We start from the raw sequence: 18528 nt of genomic DNA, 5'->3' as shown, positions 1-18528 counted from the left end.
ACACAGAAACAACCGGATCAAAAGGAGCAAGATTCCAACCAAACCAGTGACAATCAAGCTCCGAAAACAAAACCTGGAAATCCATCAGTTGAATCAGCAGTAGCAAAGCCTGAAGCAGATGTCAAGGTCAAGAGAGAGAATGAAGCAGAGAATAGTCAAATGATTGGACTCCTGGGAAATGGTCGTTTTGAACCGCAAGCTGCTCCAGCACCGTCACTCGATCAATACACGCAGAGGGCGAAGGACGCGAACTCGAAGGTTCAAAGAAACAAATATGACATTGAAGCTTGGAAGGTCTTAGTGAGTGAAGTGCAAAGCGGAGCAATGAAGCATTTGTTCGTAGAGATTTACGAAAGACTGCTTGAGGTCTTTCCAACTTCTGGTAGGCATTGGCTTGCTTATGCAAACCAGTATGTGGCTGACAATGACAAAAAGAAAGCGATAGAAGTACTGAAACGTGGTCTTCCACACTGTCCTCATGTGGACCTCTGGCGATCGTACCTTACTCATTTTACATCGGTCACCATGCAGTCGACCAAAGACAATTCTGAAGTTCTAAAGGCATTTGAAAGAGCCGTTGACGCTGTCGGCCAAGATATTTCATCGAACTCATTATGGAGCGAGTACATCGCATTCTTACGCAGCTGTAAGGTGTCGAACCAATATGAAAATACTCAACGGATGAATCAGCTTCGAAGAGCATACCATCGATGTTTGCAAGTACCGATGCATTCTGTGGACAAGTTATGGACGGAATATGAACAGTGGGAAAAGACATTGGATCCAAACAATTTGCAGATGGCGGAGCAAATTATTCGTGATCTCGAACCCAAGCATAAAGCAGCAAGAGTGGCATACAAGGAGAGGAAGAAGCTGAGGGATGCAGTTCAGAATCCTCAGTTTCCTGGTCCGTACACAGGCGAAAATAAGGAGAAACAAAATCTCAAAGCCTGGCAAGAGCTTATCTCTTTTGAGCGTTCGAATCCTCAGAAGATGCCTTCGGAAGACCTCAGGAAACGAGTTGCGTTCACCTTCAATCAGTGTTTGTCGTATTTACCTCTATATCCAGAAATCTGGTACGAAGCGGGAAACTGGCATGGAGAGATCGGAGACTTGAGTGGAGAAATAAAAACGTTGGAGAAGGGGATTTTGATGATTCCGAACAGTTTGTTGCTTCATTTCGCTTTGGCAGAAAAACATGAAATGCGTGGCAACATTACAGAGGCTAAAAATGTATATGAAAACTTGTGTGAATTGCAACCTTCCCCGCTGGTTTTTATTCACTACATGAGATTTGCTCGACGGTCGGAAAGTGTTCAGGCAGCTCGCACCATCTTCAAGAAGGCACGCAAGAGTGCGCAGGGATGTAGCTGGCATGTGTACTGCGATGCAGCACTTAGAGAGTACTACTCGAACAAGGATGCTCAGGTCGCTCGGAATATTTTTGAAATGGGACTCAAACACTATTCATGCGAAGTTGAATTTGTGTTGCAGTATTTGGATTTCTTGGCTTCTTTCAATGACGACAACAATACAAGGGTTGTTTTTGAGAAAGTGCTTGCCGATGAGAACAGTCTTGATCGCCAGCAAGCGCTTTTGATATGGGACCGCTTCGTGGATTTTGAGTATTCTCGAGGCGACTTGTCAGCGATACACAAGTTGGAGCAGAGACGGGCTATGATTTATCCAGAGAGACAAGGCAGCCAAAGTCTTGCGCAGCTTGCGTGCAGGTTTCGCTTTTCGAACCTTTGGCCGTGTAGCTCTATCGAAAGAGATCTTTTGGGAATTCAGACTCAAGACTCAGCTACTTTGTCTTCACAAAAGTCGAAGGGTTCAGGATCAAGTGGGAAAGGAGATCCTGATTCCAATGCCAAAGAAAAAGGTGGATCTTCAGACAAACCAAGCAAGTCGAGCTCCATGGATCACAAACGGCCATCAGTTCCCTTGCCTCCAATCCCCCTTGCTGTTCAGGAGCTTCTCAATCAGCTTCCATCCGGCCCCTTTCCTGTTTCTCCCAATCCAGATGAGATTCTGTCGCTTATTCATCAGTTGATCGTTCCTCCCCAGTTTTACAAGCCTCCTCAGACAATGTCGGTAGCGCCAGGAAAGTGAGTGCTGATTGTTCTCTTTAGCTGGTTTATGTTACTAAATTTCATGTCAGTCTTATCCCAGGAAGTCAGCCTGTTCCTCGTTCAAGCGGAGGAAGCAAACGTAACAGGGGGCATGATGGAGACGAAGGGAAGAGAGATGAATCTCAGGTTGGTTGGATGTTTGAATACATAGTCAACCTCACTTCTGGTGCAGGGAAGTGACATGTTTCGTCAAAGGCAGAAGCAACGATTTGCGAACATCACTGATTAGAGCTCTTATTCATTGCAGGTTGGAGTGGTGATATCCAAAAGTGATTCGATGAGAATTGAATAAACACAAAATGTTGCAAGGAAAAGAATATTTCTTTAGATTGCCATTTTAAAGCTTGAGCATGATTTCTTCAAGTTGCCGGGCCAATAATTCGATCTGTCAAAGTATCAGGTAGCGGTGAGTCCAGCAAAATAACTTGGGTTTTGGTTCACCTGATCATTTTTGGCTTTAAGTTGTTTCTGGAATTCTTGCGACGGAATGATCGTACTTTCTTCTGGTAATCTATTCGATTCCTACCAAACATTTCAGTGTGGGCAGAATTCAGCGAAGACCGTACGTCTTGCTGCATTTCACTAAGAGTATTCTTATCGGTCCATTCAGCTGATCGCTCCTCAGCTAGTCGTGGGTCAGACAATAGATTCAGGAGCTCTGCCTCGATTGTATCAGTCTTTGGCAGCTGATTCCGCAAAAGATCTTCCTCCGATGGTATCGTGGTGACCAGAAATCGTCTCTGACCCTCTCTGTCCCTCTCTGACGCAAAGATGCATCTCCCGTCAGGCAATTGTTTCCCGTGGTAGTCACCTGCACCGATGGAATTTCCCTCTACATCGATTTCGAAAGCGAATTCCTTCTCGTCAGGTGTTGTTCCGAGTAATGTGGGCAAACCATTCCATTCCAACCTGATTGCAAATCTCGAATTTCCCCAGTGTAAATTAGGCGCAAAGATACCACAGAGCAAGCTTTGATCAGGAGCCCATGGAAAATGAATATTAACCGGGCTGACTCCAATGAGCGTTGTAATACCACCCTGAACAAAGTATATTTGCGTCGATCGAGGAATACGAAGCATCTCATGTGTAGAACCCTCTGTATATAAGAAGGACGAGAGTCGTTCAACTATTGAACCCCTGCTCACGACTGATTTATGTTGTTCAAAGACCTCCGATATTTCATTGTTCACCCACGAATTCAATTCCTTGATCCACTCATGTGGACCCAAACTATTCACATGGTGACCTGGAACAATTCCAGCAATCTTGGAAGTGACTTTGCAATTCAGAAACAATGTTTCTCCAAAACGATAACCAACGTCTGCAAACTTCAAGTAATCGTGCAAGAGAAAATATCGCTCGTCGCTGTGAACAAGTTGATTTTTCAGAAGCTTCAGGTCATCGTGTCCGAGGAGCAAGTGAACTTGTTGTGGATATCGTTGCTTGATTGATAGGATGCATTTCACAAATTCAAGACTCTTTGATTCTGAATGAAAAGCATTCCCACCATACACTAATTGTGCGCCCTCGTCAATAGTCAGCTCCATTTGTTCCTTGTCCATAAAATTCACATACATCGAGGCAGCAATTGTCCTCCTGAACCTTTGCATATCCCCTTTGATGTCCGTGATGTAAATGCATACTTGATGCGTTCTTTGTATTTCATGAGATATGTCAAGATCTGATTCTTTCTCGCTGCTTGTGTTAGACATGCTCTTGACTAACGGCATGCTAGTATCCACACCTTCTTTCTTGAAATCCTCGACAAGATCATTCAACTCATGAATACATGCTTTCATGTCTTCTTGAATGAAAATACCGACGTCAAGGATAAGCCCCTTGGCCAAGTTCATGTTCTCAACAATCGAAAGTGAGTGCCGTCTCACCCTGTTAGTTTGGTCGTTCGATGCCATTTGCTCCCTTTGCAAACTTCGAAGGCTCTTTCGTAGAACCTCCCGTTCTGAAACCACTTCTTTATACTCGTCTTCCTTCAGAGATAATCGTAATTGTAAGTCTTGGATTGTTTCGTGCAATTCTTTGTTTTTGATTTGGAAATCGTCAGCTCTCTTTACAGCATTTGCTAAGCAACGATTCCATTTTTTCTCTTCCTCGCGATAAGCTGCATTTACTCGTGAATTCAAAACTTTGATCCGAGCTGTATTCATTGAAAAATCTTTGCAGACGTCGTTTACATCGAATTTCAACAAAGAATGTTTGCGTTCTAGGCTGTTCAACTTCTGTTGAGCGAAGTATAAACCTTGTTTTAGCGAATCCATGAGCTCGGGACATCTCTTCGCGTCATCTGATTTCCCTGCAGGTGTCATGGCTGACGAAGATTGATTTGATGATTCGTGATCCCCTTGAAATCCGGAACAAAGTTGGGTTTGCGGGCATGACTGGGAAGACCCAGAGTCTCCTGATACAGGTGAAGTTGAAGTCTTCGAGCCATGAGATGGAGACAGCAAGTGAGATGAAGCTCCACTGGTTGTCCCAGCCTCGCATGCACGAGCACCCCAAGCCCTCCGTCGCTTCTCCTCTCCTTGACCAGGCATTGCACCACACTCGGCCCTACGCAATATACCTAGTGAGTCCGCCTCACGAAACCATCAGGCTCATTGACTAAAGCATTTGATATCGAGCTCGCATGGGTCTTGCTGTCTCCTCGCAGGAGCGGCCTGCGCTGCTGCTGTCTCACATGATCCTTGTTCCCCTCCTCGTCGTGCGTGCAGCCGCTCGTGTGGTTCAAGTAGCGGTTTCCGCTCAGGGCGGCTTTACTCAAAACTCGATTTCGTGACATCACTGCTGCGCTGAACATCCAAGGGCAGAGAAAGAAACTTCTATGTGAGGACTTGAAAACGAGTTTTCTGATCATTTTCTGAACAAACGTCTTTCGACATATATCGAACTGATCGATGAGTCCGGCGTCGGGCTGGTCATACTGACTCGGGCACCGTTGGACTCAGGTCTCCAGTGGGTCTGACTCCAAGCACGGTCTGCCTCCTGGTCTGCCTCAGCTGCGGGCAGACTGCGAGGGGACGAGGGCCTTGGGTCAAACACAGAAGAAATGCGGCGAGGAGGGAGCATGGAGAGCTCAGTGGAGGTACAAGAAGATGGCTGGAGACATCATCCGCTGAGTGTGTCCTGCAGGAGGCTGAAAGAATCCTGAGAGTCCTTGGGAAGTTTTCAACGAGGTCTCCCATCGGTCCATGCTTTCCTATGACTTGACTGGTACATAGCCCCCATGACTACACCACCAATGTCAGCAATGAAGAGTCAAAAACGTGAGGTTCCTTCAAACCCTGTGGCTGTGCATTGACAAACAAGTTGTGCTGGAAGATTCACTCGAGTTTCCATTCTTCGAATTCCAACAGAAGCACTTCTCCCGGTAGATTCATTCAGTTTTAAAGAAACGAAACAGAATAATACTTTTTGATCACAGCGGAAAGAATCGAAATCAGATCGCCGCTTTCTGAAGTAGAAGCATCAAGAATGATAGCAATCAAGCTCATGTGCTGCAGGGGCGACTCAGCATGTTGACGTCATTTCATTCCAAAGAGATCGAGAGACTGCAGGTGAAACAACATCATATTGTGAACTGTTTAACTATTCTCAGAATTCGCTGGAGGACATGCAGAGGGTCTGAGAGTTTCTGATGTTGTTATTATTGCTTTTGACATCATTCTGCTTGCAACATCTTAGCAATCAGATCGATTGATCCTCGAAAACAAGAAACTTCGAAGAGAGTTAGAAGCGGAGGTACTTTTCTCTTATACAGGGCACGCAGGGGGTTGAACATTGGTCCTCAAATAACTCATGTTTTTCGAAGGGAGAACTCAAGGAATCTTATTTCAAAGAAGCTGTTGGCGCCAGACGAAACGTGCACGAGACAGTCCAAGTGCGATCCCTAAAAGCTCTCAGGGCTCTGAATGTCTGAATTTTGAGCATTTTGGATAGAATCTCACTGAAGAGAATGATGCATTGCACCGGCGCCTCAGCAGAGCTAATGAAAAAGTTTTGACTTTTGTTGGTTGACGGGGTGTCATGTGATCAGATTATCTGTTTGCAGCTGCTGGAATCAGAAGCAAGGTGCAGCGAGATTGAAGTCGAATTGAAGTATGAGAAATGATCTAAATCCATTTTTTAATGTTATGGTATCAGGCAGGGTCAAATTCGCTGGGAAAAAGATAATGAGATACACCAAGAAAATGTCAGGAATGCAAGGAAATATGGTGAGAACTGTCTCAATTCGGGTGCAGCTTCTTAGATAACCCAGAGAAAGAAGTTGATCTGTTGCGATCAAAAGTTAAACACATCCAGGCGAGTTGGAGCATGTCTTTTTCGTGTTATGACTCAGTGCAGTGTGATTTGGATGCCAAATGTGATGAGTTGTCAGCAATTCAAGAGAAGTTGAGCTTCACTACGGTATCAACAGCCCTCCCATGTTTCTTCAATGAATTATTTTGATCAGCAAATGTTGGAGAAAGAGCGACAAGAAAAACAGGTAGACATAACAACGATTTTGATGCCAGTAAGTTTTTTATCAGGATCTCATCATAAATTGCGAAACTTTGAAGAACACTATTGAAGTCGATTGGAAGGTGTTATATGCTTCACAGACTTAATTGAATTCTGATTCCAAAGTAGACGGCCATGAGAGAAAATGAAACTATCAAATTGCAGGTAAAAAAAACCCGAATCCTGCTTTTGCTAAAGCATTCTGGTCTGGTGTAGCTTCGAGATGACATTTCCAGGATCAAAGCATCGAATCAAAAGGTCCTTTCCTCGGTTTTGCTTGTGGATCTTGCAGATGAAAAATGGTTTGTAGAATATTGATGAGATGAACAACAGACATGATGAGACCATCGAATCCCTGACGAGGTAATCATTCCCTCTTAATTGCCTGTTAACTGCAAAATGTTATCTATGATTGCTGGGGATGACGACTTTGATATTCCAATCAGAATGCATAGAGACGTCGTGTCGGTTCTCAAGAATGGTAGGTCGTCTTCGTTTTCTCTCCTCATCTGTATAGGGTTTGATTTTCATGTTTAAGATATTGAATCAATCACCCAATCAAGGGATTACTACAAGGTATTTTTGTGCTGAAACAAGGCAAACTCCGTTTTGGTGATGCAATCCAAACCAAGAACTTGGCTGAGACAAAGGCAGTCGAACAAAACCAAGTGGTATGTTGTTCCTTTGTCTGTGGTTGAATTGATTGTGGGCAGCATGGTGAGCTTACAAGGATGACCAAGCAACTTCAAGCTAAGTACGTTTCTTATGCTCTGTTTCATCAATCATCCTTGCTTGACTACTGACAAAGGGAGAGGGAATTCACTGCACTTCGTGAGGTAGAACACTACTGTGATTACCACAAAATCATCATTTCTACAGAGACTGGAAATGCGAGAAAAAGAGATAGAAGAACAAAATCGGGTGATTCAGATGAGTATCTTCTTTTGCATAGTTGATGAAATTTGACCAGCGGGAAGCATCGTTGAGGAGGCAAATTGCAGAAGTTACCTGCTTGAAGCTTGAATTTGAGGCGAAATCTGATGAGCAAGCGTAATTTTCCGCTTTTTCGACCTGCAAGTTATTTTGAAATGCTGCCTGCAGACAGACGATTGACTCCATTTCGCTTGAGAATCTCAAACTCAAAGATCAGGCATTCGTATGTCTTTCGAAATGCGTGGATCATGACTGTTTCAATGCAGTTGGGAAGCTTGAATGACAATTTATGGGGAATGTAACAGCCTGGTATTAATATATAGCTATGTTGACTTGAGAATTACGTAGGTTGCGGGTCAACCGAGAGTTGAGGGTCAAGTGATGTTAGTCGGATATCGAAGATTTTACTCAAGTGTGATCACAGGAAGGGAATGCGCCCGTCACAAGGAGCTTCATAGGAATCGTCATATCTGTGATGTTACATGTTACGCGCATTCAGCTCCTACTAAGTCCAACATTAATTATGTTTCATGGCAACATACACATGAAGAAGATTTAATAACATGCACAAAGCGTATTGGTGCATTGGAATACTAACTCTAAGCCTCCTCTTGAGATTCGTAGTCCTAATCGCCATCGAATGGCTTTTTTCGTGCTAGCATATTCATGCAATTGAGCTGAATATTAGGTTTGTTCCAGCTTGTTGTGAACAAGTGAGGACAACCTTCAATTGCCCAGGGAGCTCGTTCGGTAGCCCACATAAGAGCGAAGAATCTGAGATCCACTTAGTATGTCTGCAGGACGTGTGACCAATGCGCATTTTTGTGGAGCTATCATAGATTCCAAGATTCCAAGCCTCAGCTAGGATGGTTGAATTCGCTGCCATTCGCAAAGTTTGAATTCGTGGATTGTCAAAGGATAAGGCTTGGCTCAAGCTATCCACTAGATTTTCGACTGACACTGAAACAAGAATCGACGACCCGACACCGGATGCTAATCGACTCAGCACGACAGAATCTGACAGCCACAGTGTAGATTCTGAAACCGTACTACCGGTGCTAGCAGCTGCGCATACCGAATATGATCCGAAATCCTTTCCGAAGACGGAAGTGATGAAACCTGTAGAGGAAATCACTGGTCTGTTCGAAGGTTTGATGGCAGAAATGGGAGAATCAAAAGTGAAACTCTCTGATAGCGAGCCCCAAAGGACGGAACATGTAGCATAAATTGTGAGGTTCCCACCCACACCACTCCCAGCCACGGATACTAAAGCAGAGTCTGATAGCCAAACAGTTCTTTCGGATCCTGTAGATCCGTAACGAGTAGCGCTGGAAAAATGAAATATGCCACCAAACACAGTGCCCACAGAACCACCAACAGCAGGAGAATTCAAAGGAGCTCCGGAAGATACAACAGCAATGTCAAATGAAATAAGATCAGACAACGTCTGTGACAAACCAGCAGATGAGACCAAAAAAGACAAACTTGACCCTTGACCAACACTTGTCAAACATCGCACAGAAGAATCGCTCAGCCAAAACGATGAAAGCGATGACGAAAACCCAGCACGAATGGCCAAAGAAGATGAAAACAAGCCGAAACCTGATCCAAATGACGTCATGCTCCAGCTCCCGGTCCCCGCCCCGTTCCCTCGCTCTGTCCCGCTCCCCGTCCCCGCGTCTGCTGACCAAGCCTCCGTCAAGCTCCCCTCCCTCTCTCCTACCGTCACCGCTACCCGCCCCGTCCCTCCTGCCCCCGCCGCTGTCTGACACCTCACGCTCGTCTCCGACTCCCACTCTGTCCCCTCGCACCCCGTGCCTCCCTCCCGCCCCTCTCCCGAGTAGTCCCCGAGCCCTAGCCCCCCGCCCTGTACCGTCATGCTCCAGCTCCCGGTCCCCGCCCCGTTCCCTCGCCCCGCCCCGCTCCCCGTCCCCGCGTCTGCTGACCAAGCCTCCGTCCCGCTCCCCTCCCTCTCTCCTACCGTCACCGCTACCCGCCCCGTCCCTCCTGCCCCCGCCGCTGTCTGACACCTCACGCTTGTTTGTGAAATCCATTGACTTGCTGAGGTTGCCGTGTGATGGATTCTTAGTTTTTCGGAAATGTCATAAGTAGTTTGTATCCTTATTGCCACAGTCATTATTATCGCGCCAGTGGACGGTGTGTTGATCTTTGTGCTTGTAGTGATGATTACAGTATCTATGCTGCAAATTTGAGTGGTGGTTCCAACCTCGCTACCTGTTGTCATCAGAATCAATCTTGTGAACTGTGCATTTGCTGCATTTCTTCCTATTGTGGATGTGTCTGAGAACCACACAGTCTCTTCGCAACTTGTTGTTGCATGTCGTACGTTTGTGCTGTATGCTGCATTAGCTAGATTTGCACCAAGAACAGTCAAGAGGATAGACGAAGTTGAGGGCAAATTTGCCCTTTTCATAGTACTGACACTGGGCTGATCATAAGTGACTATTCGTGTATTTGTCAGTCTTCGAATCTGCTCTCCTACTGTCAGAGTCAACGAATGACTTCGTTTAATTCCACTTGGACTCAACGAAGCTACCGAGGAGTCTGACGTCCACACAGTTATTTCCGTTGCAGAAAATCCAACCCGCTTTCGTTGCGTATAATCTTGAAACCCAAAATTGTATCCTAAAATTGTGAATCTTACAGAACCAGTGGTAGCAAGGTTCGCAGAAATGGTCTTTGTGATTCCCTCTATATCATAAGAGAAAATTTCAGTTCTACTACCATCTTGGATCCCAGATGAAACAACTATTTGCCTAGTACCCTGGATTCCGGCGGGAGATTTGCAGTATAGTGATGTGTCTGCTTTCCAAACGGACCGCTCGCAGGAAGAACCACCTAGCCTGCCTTGCTGGGAATCGTCAAACATCCCAAAAAATTCGCCCTCGACAGTACAAAGAATCTTGCCTTCTGGAGGATTGTTGATCGGATAGACGAGTTGTAGGCTCGGAATGATGTACGACAGGGAACTAGATTTCGAACCCACAGAGACTCCCATTGTTACAATCACTTTCTGCGAGAAAGAGATTGATGCCGATGTGAAACAACGAATAGATGTAGCGCTTAACCAATTAGATCTTTCGCAAGCGCTGTAACCAACCCTTGCAAATTCGGTAAACGCAAACCCAACAAGGGAAGATCCGTAGATCGAGATGTAAGAACTTCCTGTTCCAATTCCATTTGTAGGTCTAATCCCACTTGCTGCAAAATTGTCATGCGATACCATAGAAGTGGATGTTCCAACATTTTGGGTAGAGGTAACACTCAAACGCAACGAGTTGAATGAGAGCCATGGTCCAAGACTGATCAAGCTTGTATCCGATTGCCATCTGGTTGCCTGAGATATTGACATTCCACATGAAACAGAAGCTGTCATAGAAGAAGTTCGCATGTTCATACCTTGCAATGTTATCGCAGATGACCCGGTTGAGGGAATATTTGCTCTTTTCGGACTGGAGGCACGGGGAAAGTCCATGGTAAACTGTTCCGAAATAGTGGAGTGCTGAATCAAAATTGTTACTATTTGTTGCTTAGAAGAACTCCCTGCTGCAGCGGTAATACCACGTATTGCTGAGTCAGATATCCAAAAACTGCTTTCTGTCCCAGTTGGGAATAATCGAATTTTCGGTGAGATGTTGTTCGAGAAAAAATTTCCTCCAAAGAGCGTCAAGATTGACGAACCCGTCGAAGCTCTGTTCAAAGGCAGCGAAGCAGAGAGAGAAGGACGATCGAAGGTGAAGAGAAATGTCCTGGTATTCCATTGCCTTGCCACTGTGATAACCCCCTCCGTTGTTCCTCCAACGCCTCCAGCAATCAAGGAAACAATGGTCGAATCTGAAGTCCACCTAGAAGCTTCAATAGCGCTATGACCGAACCGAGAGGTGCTTGAGAAGTCCTGTGTCCCAAATCCGGAGCCTGACAAAGTGAAACTGACCGACCCAGTGGTGGGGAAATTGCTTTCAAGATTGCCAGGCCAGAAAGTGCTTGTTCCTGTTGACTGAAAGTTTGGGAAAGAGTATGAAAATTTCAAGAGAGGGTTTGCAAAACCTTCAACCCCGTCGACATTGAGGTACAACTCCAAATTTCTTCCAACACCAGATGGCAATCGTAGCTTACAGACTTCTTGCGTGGGTTGCGCTGATATAAGGGCGCTTGTACCCCCGACTCTAGCTTGGATCATCGTCTTTGATGGACCAAGATTCAATCCATATACGGTGACCAGAATACCACCTGTTGTTGGCCCAAAGAGAGGTGACACTGCGGTGATACTTGGAGTTCCTGAAAAAAGAGCATAAGGAAGATTTAGAAATCAAGCAATATCCTATGTACCTGAAAACGTAAAGTCGGTACTTCCTACCACTTGTCGCTGCATGTCGTCAGACAGTTGAGGGACGCTTGGGATGTAGAATTGTTTATCCACTCTTGAGTACATCTGCGAATTCGATTTCCAATACAACTCAAAGAAGCTTTTGTCTTGTGCTGGTTTGTAGAATATCTCAATTTGATAGGCGCGAGTAGCTGAATCAAAGAAAATGGTTCCCTCAGGTTCCGCTGTGTCTAAGGATTGCCACTGTCGAAGGAGAATCGCTTGATCTATCCAAAGTTCTATTCGATCCCTCGCGTCATTCAATGCTACGGTAAATGTGTAAACCTCTGAAAATGACGGCTTTAAGAATCCTTCCCATCGAATGACACCAATTCCAGGTTTTTGGAGTGAAATATCGAGAACTGGTTCAGGATACCAAACTGCATGAAGAGGTTCTTGACCATCTAGGTTGTAGTATGTCGCAAAGATTCCCTGTCTTTCAGAGGCCAGACTTACTGTAGCTTCGTGGAAATCACCAGGTGGATACAGGTTCTCGTGAGGGATAATTGTTTGCACTTGCGAATTTGTACTCCACAAGAGCTTCAGCCCAAAGCTGCCACTGGTTTGTTGATATTCTACCTTAATATCATAATGATATTTGTTCGAAGAAAATCGAAATAGAGCGGTTTCCTCTTGGCTTGTCAAACTATCCCATGAGTCAATCAGCAAAGCATTGTCCACCCAGAGCCTAACTCGTTCATCAACGTCCAATGTTGACAATTGTATCGTGTACAAAGCTGGAGCATCGGATCTCAACAAACCAGACCATCTAATACTTGATGCCCCATATTCTAAGCTGCCGGGAAGGGGTTCGCGATACGCAAATGAAAAATCGATGTCAGGAACGATGCGAGACGAGCGTGGGAGGACTAATTCTGCTGATTGATAGAAGGTAGCATATAAGCCATTTCCAGTTAGGCTCGAAAAATAGAACAGATCCTGTTTCGGTCCTGGCACTGAAAAAGAAATACGGGAATTATCGAACCGCTCTTGCACAACAGGGAGATAATTGGAAGAACTATTGCTGGAAGGGCCACGGACTATTTCAAGGATGATCGGAGAGGCTTGCAAACCTATTCCATACACTGTGACAGATGCAAAACCACCTGTCAAACTCTTCTTAGGTTTGATAGACAACAGAACACCTTGGCAAATGTCAGTAGAATTCAAATCCTAGAATCAAAATTACCTGAAAATTGTAAAAGATTCTGGCATTCGTTTGCTGGTTGTACGACTGTCTCATCATGAAGTGCAATCAACTGCACATACTCGAAAGGTTGCAGGAAGGGAGGCAACAAAAAAGAGACATGTGTGCCATTGATCGGTCGTGATGGCAACGTACGTTGCTCCAAACTTTGCTCAAACTGTAGTAGGTAAGTCCGTTCTACTCTGAACGCATTCCCCCTGCAGATAATGATGCTTCCTCCTATTGACGTAGGATTTTGAGACCAGCAATGTGTCCAAGATTCTCGGACTTGGACAGAAGAATTTATCACTTCTTTTCTGGAGTAGATTATGATTGATGAATTCTGTGATGAAGTCAAAGAATACCATCGCAATTGAAATGTCCCGTTTGCATTGGATGAGATGTTTTTTCGGAGCAGAATTTGAACACTACGGTATTGATTTGCAGTTTGAAACGCATGATCTGCTGAAAGCTCTAAATTGCTTAGACTGCTCCACATGTCAATTTTTAGCTGTGAATCTATCCAGAGCTTGACTCTGTCTTGTTCCGAGGGAAGCTTGAGGAAAAAGATGTAATCATCTGCTTTAGATGGCCTTACAAATCCAAGCCACCTGATGATGTAAGCCTGAAGCCAGTCAATCGTACGAAGACTTGTCCAAGTTGATTCCATGATAATGTTCGTCAATTGATTCATATGATTGTCTGTCAGAATAGGATTGTATGTCACTATATCGTAGAAGGTGCTACTTATGGAATTTTCTATCATTTGACTCAAAACTAGATTTTGTGATCCAGATAAGATTGCAGCAGGATAAAACACATCAAAAGTCCCATCACTCACAGGCAGAAGTTGAAGTTCATGCTCGTCTATCCCGCCGACACTCAAAGACAGATGCAAATCAAGGTTGAAATTGCAAAGAGTATTTTTGAAACTATCTCTTGCTAAGACATGAAATCTTGATTCTGTATTCGCTACAACAAGTGACATTCCATCCCCAAACAATACAGACCCAACCAAATCAGAAAGGGAATGTGAGATCAGGACAGATTCCCTGTAAGCTCTTGCGAGATTTGCTTGATAATACATGCTTGACACTGGTATGCTGGAAAATGGTGACAAGCCATAACTCCAAACAAGTTTCAGATCAGTATCAGCTTGAGAAGTCACTTGATGAACCAACAACATGGACAAAGGAAAGTTGGATGGAAACCACTTTTGACCGAACGATTCGTTTCCTTGAGAATATCCAGGGAAGTCAATTACTAGTTCATTGTCGATGTAGAGCTGGGCTCTCGTGCTTGTTCGAAGTCCAAATCTGATGAGGCCAGCATTTCTTGAAACAATAAAGCCAGACAGGGTGTTTACCTGTGGATACTTCTCAAGCAGCGCAGGAGAATCTAAGATGGATGAAACGAAAGAGGAACCAAGAATGAGATTATTTCCAGAAGTCTTGGTCACAAACTGCAATGAATTGAAATTGAAATGTTCAAGTTTGATTGAGTATAATCCTGAAACAGTAATGACAAAAGAGTAGAAAATGTTCCCATTTAAAATGGATCTAGTTCCCAATGCTTTGTGATTATTGGTACTTTCCATGCTCACCATGATCGGTAGAAGAGAGCAGAAAGTTTCAACACCACTTTCACAATTCGGAAATATGATATTTCCGAAAGCATCTCTGATCTGCAATTGATAAGTGAGTGCTTCGCCATCCGGTGAATCTAATTGCGCAATTGGAATCAAATCTAGAAGAAGATTATAGTTTGCTGATCCAAATTGAGAGACTAGTGAGAGATTTGTGCTTGCTGAAGTTGAGCTTGTGACAATGTGAAGATCGAACGGACTTCCAACCACACCGCCATCAAAGAAGATGGATTGCATGACTTTCATTCCGAAACCAGGACCCATCCACATGATCTGTAATCCTGTACTTGCAAAATCGTACTTGTACTCTACCTGGACTTCGACAATATTTTTGTCTGAATTCAGGGTATAGGACGATGATGTCTGAATGCCCGTTAAGCTGTCCCACTCATTCACGAGTATCATACCATCTAACCATATCCTTACACGCTCATGGTCCTGCCCTAGGCCTACATTGAAGGCGTATTCCCCAGAAGAAAGATTAAAGAGGAATCCTTGCATATTGACTCTCAATGTAGAGTTGGTATCTCCAAGGCCTTTTGCAGCGCTCGAGGAAAATGATTCCAAAATCTGCACCTTGCTGGGATCGTCATTCAGGTCGTAATAAGTAGCAAACAAGCCAACTGTGAGATAATCAGTCTGAGTCAGATCAATCTCATTGCAAAAGTACCTTGGCTAAACACGCTTGCATACAACTGAAGAACTCCTGCACTTGTCAGAGCAACGTAATCTACGAAATACAGCTCATTGTTCTTTGAAATGGATTGGGATGGGTAAATTGAATTCACCGTTCCTGATCGATTCTGAAGTAGTCTGACCACAATCAAATCGTTTGAGTTCACCCTTGGATTTCCATAGACGTCCTTAGAGACCACAATGAAAGTCGCAACATTCCCAACGACAGCAATAGTCAACCCACTCCCGAAGGTTGCAGTTGCCCTTGGAAAGCCTTGGACAAGATGTCAGAAATCGGACCTGTCATGTAGTTCTTACCTGGCACTATGACCACATCGAAAGGAGAGCCTTGGATGTGTGAGATTTGACTGAAAAGCTGAGTGACTGGAATGGAGTACAGATCTACTCCAGACCACGACCACTTGATGTCAAACTTGCAATAGCCGTACCTATGCGAAAATCGGACCGAGATTGGGTGGCTAGAATCTATTCTGTTGGAATAGAAATTCCAAGATGAAATCAACTTGTCGATGCTTGACCATTGGTCAAAGATGATTTGATTGTCCATCCAAATTGCCACTCTGTCCTGGTTGTTGGTGAGGACGGATTGAAAGGTGACGTTCCCTTCATAAGGAAGGATGATGAAACCATTCCAAATTATCTCAAATGCACTGTTCCATTCAACTTCAGCAATCGGCGGTCCGTCAAGTGAAAGTGAAATGCTCTCCTTCACTGACAGAAAATGATTTGAGCCTGAATAAACATGTGCAGACAGACCCGACCCTGCGCATGAAATCACGAATCTATCAAGGAATAGGAAATGCAAACCTGTCAGCTTTCCTACAGATGCAAGATACTTTCCACTCCTGGTGAAGCCTATGGAAGCCGCATATTGTCCAGCACTCAGATTTTGAAATGTTGATATAAAAGATGAGCTCCCACTTCCGTCATTCAAATCGAATTTTGCTATTAGCAATGCAGGGTTGGTTTCTAAAGTAGTGACATTGAATTTGTCCTTTGCAGAAAGTAAAAACTGGGAATATATCCCCGCTGTAAGTGTGGTAAGAAGGTCAATCTCACTATACATCAAGTCCAGAACACCTGCATCACCTGTTAGAATCCTCGTTCATGCAAAAAACAAGGAATTACCGGGTTTCACTCGAATTTCCCATGGACTGCCAGAAATGTGACTAATGCCATCGACGTAAATCCCAAGCATGGAGAACCCATCAAATCCACCAAGAGTAAACGAGACTTGTGATGAAGATTCGTTTATCTGAAAAACTTGAACTTGAAGAAGTTTGAAATCCTCTTGGAAATGAATGTAAAATGAGTCATCGCCAAGTGTCGCAACATTTAGAAAGCTATCACGGGCCTGTATTGTGAAGAATGATTGTAAGCCAGATGTTGCGCAAGTCAATCCGTCTCCGACAGCTATAGACCTCTGCGATGCAACCCCTGGTAGAACCAAGATCAAAAATGGAGCCAAAGGTAAAATTTCTCCATGAAGCAGATAGTCTGTTGGCACGATCTCCCAATCAAAATTACTATACTTCCATGAAAACGTCATTTTAAATGCATCGGTTGATGCGAAATATTCCAGCACAAATGCTACGTATGTACCATTGGCCTCGACATTCCAAACCGTTGATGGACTCACCACATTTAAACTCGCCCATTGGTCAATGACGAGAGATTCATCTATCCACAACCTCACTCGGTCGCTTGATCCAACCCCAAGATCCGTCTTAAACGTATGTACTCCGCTCGTCGTGAATTGCAAATACCCACTCCATATTGTAATGAATGGGAACGTGCAGGTATGAAAAAACAAGTCTTCGAATGATGCATTCACTCCACTCGTCCATAGCGCTGAGTCCGTATGATTGCAATTCTGTGTCAAAACGCTAATCCCCGGAAGCAAAAGGTAACCCGATATATTCGATAGCCCCGCCTTGGAAACATTTAAACCACCAACAGCTGTGTTGGTCCCGATTTTCGGGCTCAGTAGTACTGACGACTTTATCGAGTTTCCTTGATAAGCAACATCACTCAGAAGGAATGGAAAGTTTGCTGAGGCTTGATTACCAAACTGATCAAAGCAAGATACTGTGAAGTCTGCAGTCAATCCTGCAGTCAGAATTGAAGTGTATGTGACTAGTGAATTACGGAGGTTGCAATTACTTGGCAAAATTGAAATTTTCGAACGGAATTTGGAGAACTCATGGGGAAAGTACAAGCGAGATGAAGGAATCAGCCCTCTGGGTACATTTTCGCTCATCCACTCAAGTTTTAATGTACCATTTCCGACGTACTGCCTGTAAAACAATTCCAACTTGTAAAACTGATTCTCCACAACATTCAAGGTTGCAGTGAACTCAGGACCTTGCGAGTCCCAGTCAGAATTCAAAATTTGTATGTCATTAATAAACAATTGAGCTGAATTGTGACACCAATTACATCTTCGTGATTCGATCTCATGACTGGTGGTCAAGAACAATGTCAAACTGCCACTAAACTCTGGAAGTAGATATCCTTTGAAAAGGACAGAAGCATAAGAATTGGTGCTGAACGACCCGTTCTTAATGATTGGGTTCTCATCGCTCCACAAGAACATCAGCGAAGGCTCTAATGATGTTGAAACTGGTGTGCAAGGATATTCATGACAAAGCATCTTGTCAAAATAAGAAGCGATAAGTCCACCTGGCACCGTCAGAAATAAAGAAGTCGAGTACTGCCCACTCCTTGTAATTGAGATTGAAACGTTCTCTGATTTTACAAGAGTGACTAGTATACCCCCCGAAACATTGTTCTCGAGGTTTTGTAGCAATAAGACTGCACGGGAAAGATTCGCGAACAGGTTGTCGCAGTAATCACCGTACGATTTTAAATAAATTTGAAATGATACACCAGAATCAGCTATGCTGGGAAAATGAATTTGGGAATCACATTCCAAAGAATCCTCCAATGCTGGAAAGACAGCAAAGCTAGTCATTATTGGTTGATCTACTTCGACCAAGAAGAAATTGGTACATGTTAGGCGACTTTCAGTCAT

The 18528-nt window shown here is 44.2% G+C and overlaps 3 protein-coding genes across 3 annotated transcripts; 2 read left to right on the top strand and 1 right to left on the bottom strand.

The window, feature by feature from the left end:
- Positions 1 to 345: 345 nt before the first annotated feature.
- GUITHDRAFT_40423 (hypothetical protein) lies at positions 346 to 1791 on the top strand (the record flags this gene model as incomplete). Its single annotated transcript, XM_005834739.1, has 1 exon — positions 346 to 1791. A coding segment is annotated over one exon (1446 nt), but the record flags the coding sequence as incomplete, so codon positions are not given.
- Positions 1792 to 4038: 2247 nt separating this feature from the next.
- On the top strand, positions 4039 to 7450 carry GUITHDRAFT_137194 (hypothetical protein; the record flags this gene model as incomplete). Its single annotated transcript, XM_005834738.1, has 20 exons — positions 4039 to 4140; positions 4450 to 4557; positions 4627 to 4716; positions 5096 to 5232; positions 5369 to 5413; positions 5457 to 5517; positions 5651 to 5704; positions 5832 to 5888; positions 5959 to 6027; positions 6199 to 6218; positions 6295 to 6361; positions 6492 to 6554; positions 6601 to 6633; positions 6677 to 6730; positions 6777 to 6812; positions 6864 to 6905; positions 6958 to 7010; positions 7094 to 7128; positions 7186 to 7223; positions 7361 to 7450. The coding sequence occupies 20 exons, from the start codon at positions 4039 to 4041 to the stop codon at positions 7448 to 7450; spliced, it is 1254 nt and encodes a 417-aa protein (XP_005834795.1).
- A 7346-nt stretch (positions 7451 to 14796) lies between these two features.
- GUITHDRAFT_106365 (hypothetical protein) lies at positions 14797 to 16692 on the bottom strand (the record flags this gene model as incomplete). The annotated part of the gene is made up of 10 exons (XM_005834737.1): positions 14797 to 14837; positions 15011 to 15161; positions 15225 to 15421; positions 15469 to 15528; positions 15587 to 15611; positions 15671 to 15747; positions 15792 to 16256; positions 16302 to 16349; positions 16554 to 16574; positions 16623 to 16692. The coding sequence occupies 10 exons, from the start codon at positions 16690 to 16692 to the stop codon at positions 14797 to 14799; spliced, it is 1155 nt and encodes a 384-aa protein (XP_005834794.1).
- Positions 16693 to 18528: the final 1836 nt, after the last annotated feature.

This window comes from Guillardia theta (genome assembly GCF_000315625.1).
Source record: "Guillardia theta CCMP2712 unplaced genomic scaffold GUITHscaffold_24, whole genome shotgun sequence".
NCBI lineage: Eukaryota > Cryptophyceae > Pyrenomonadales > Geminigeraceae > Guillardia > Guillardia theta.
The sequence above is the reverse complement of the archived record's forward strand: the minus strand, read 5'-3'. Positions and strand labels throughout refer to the sequence as shown.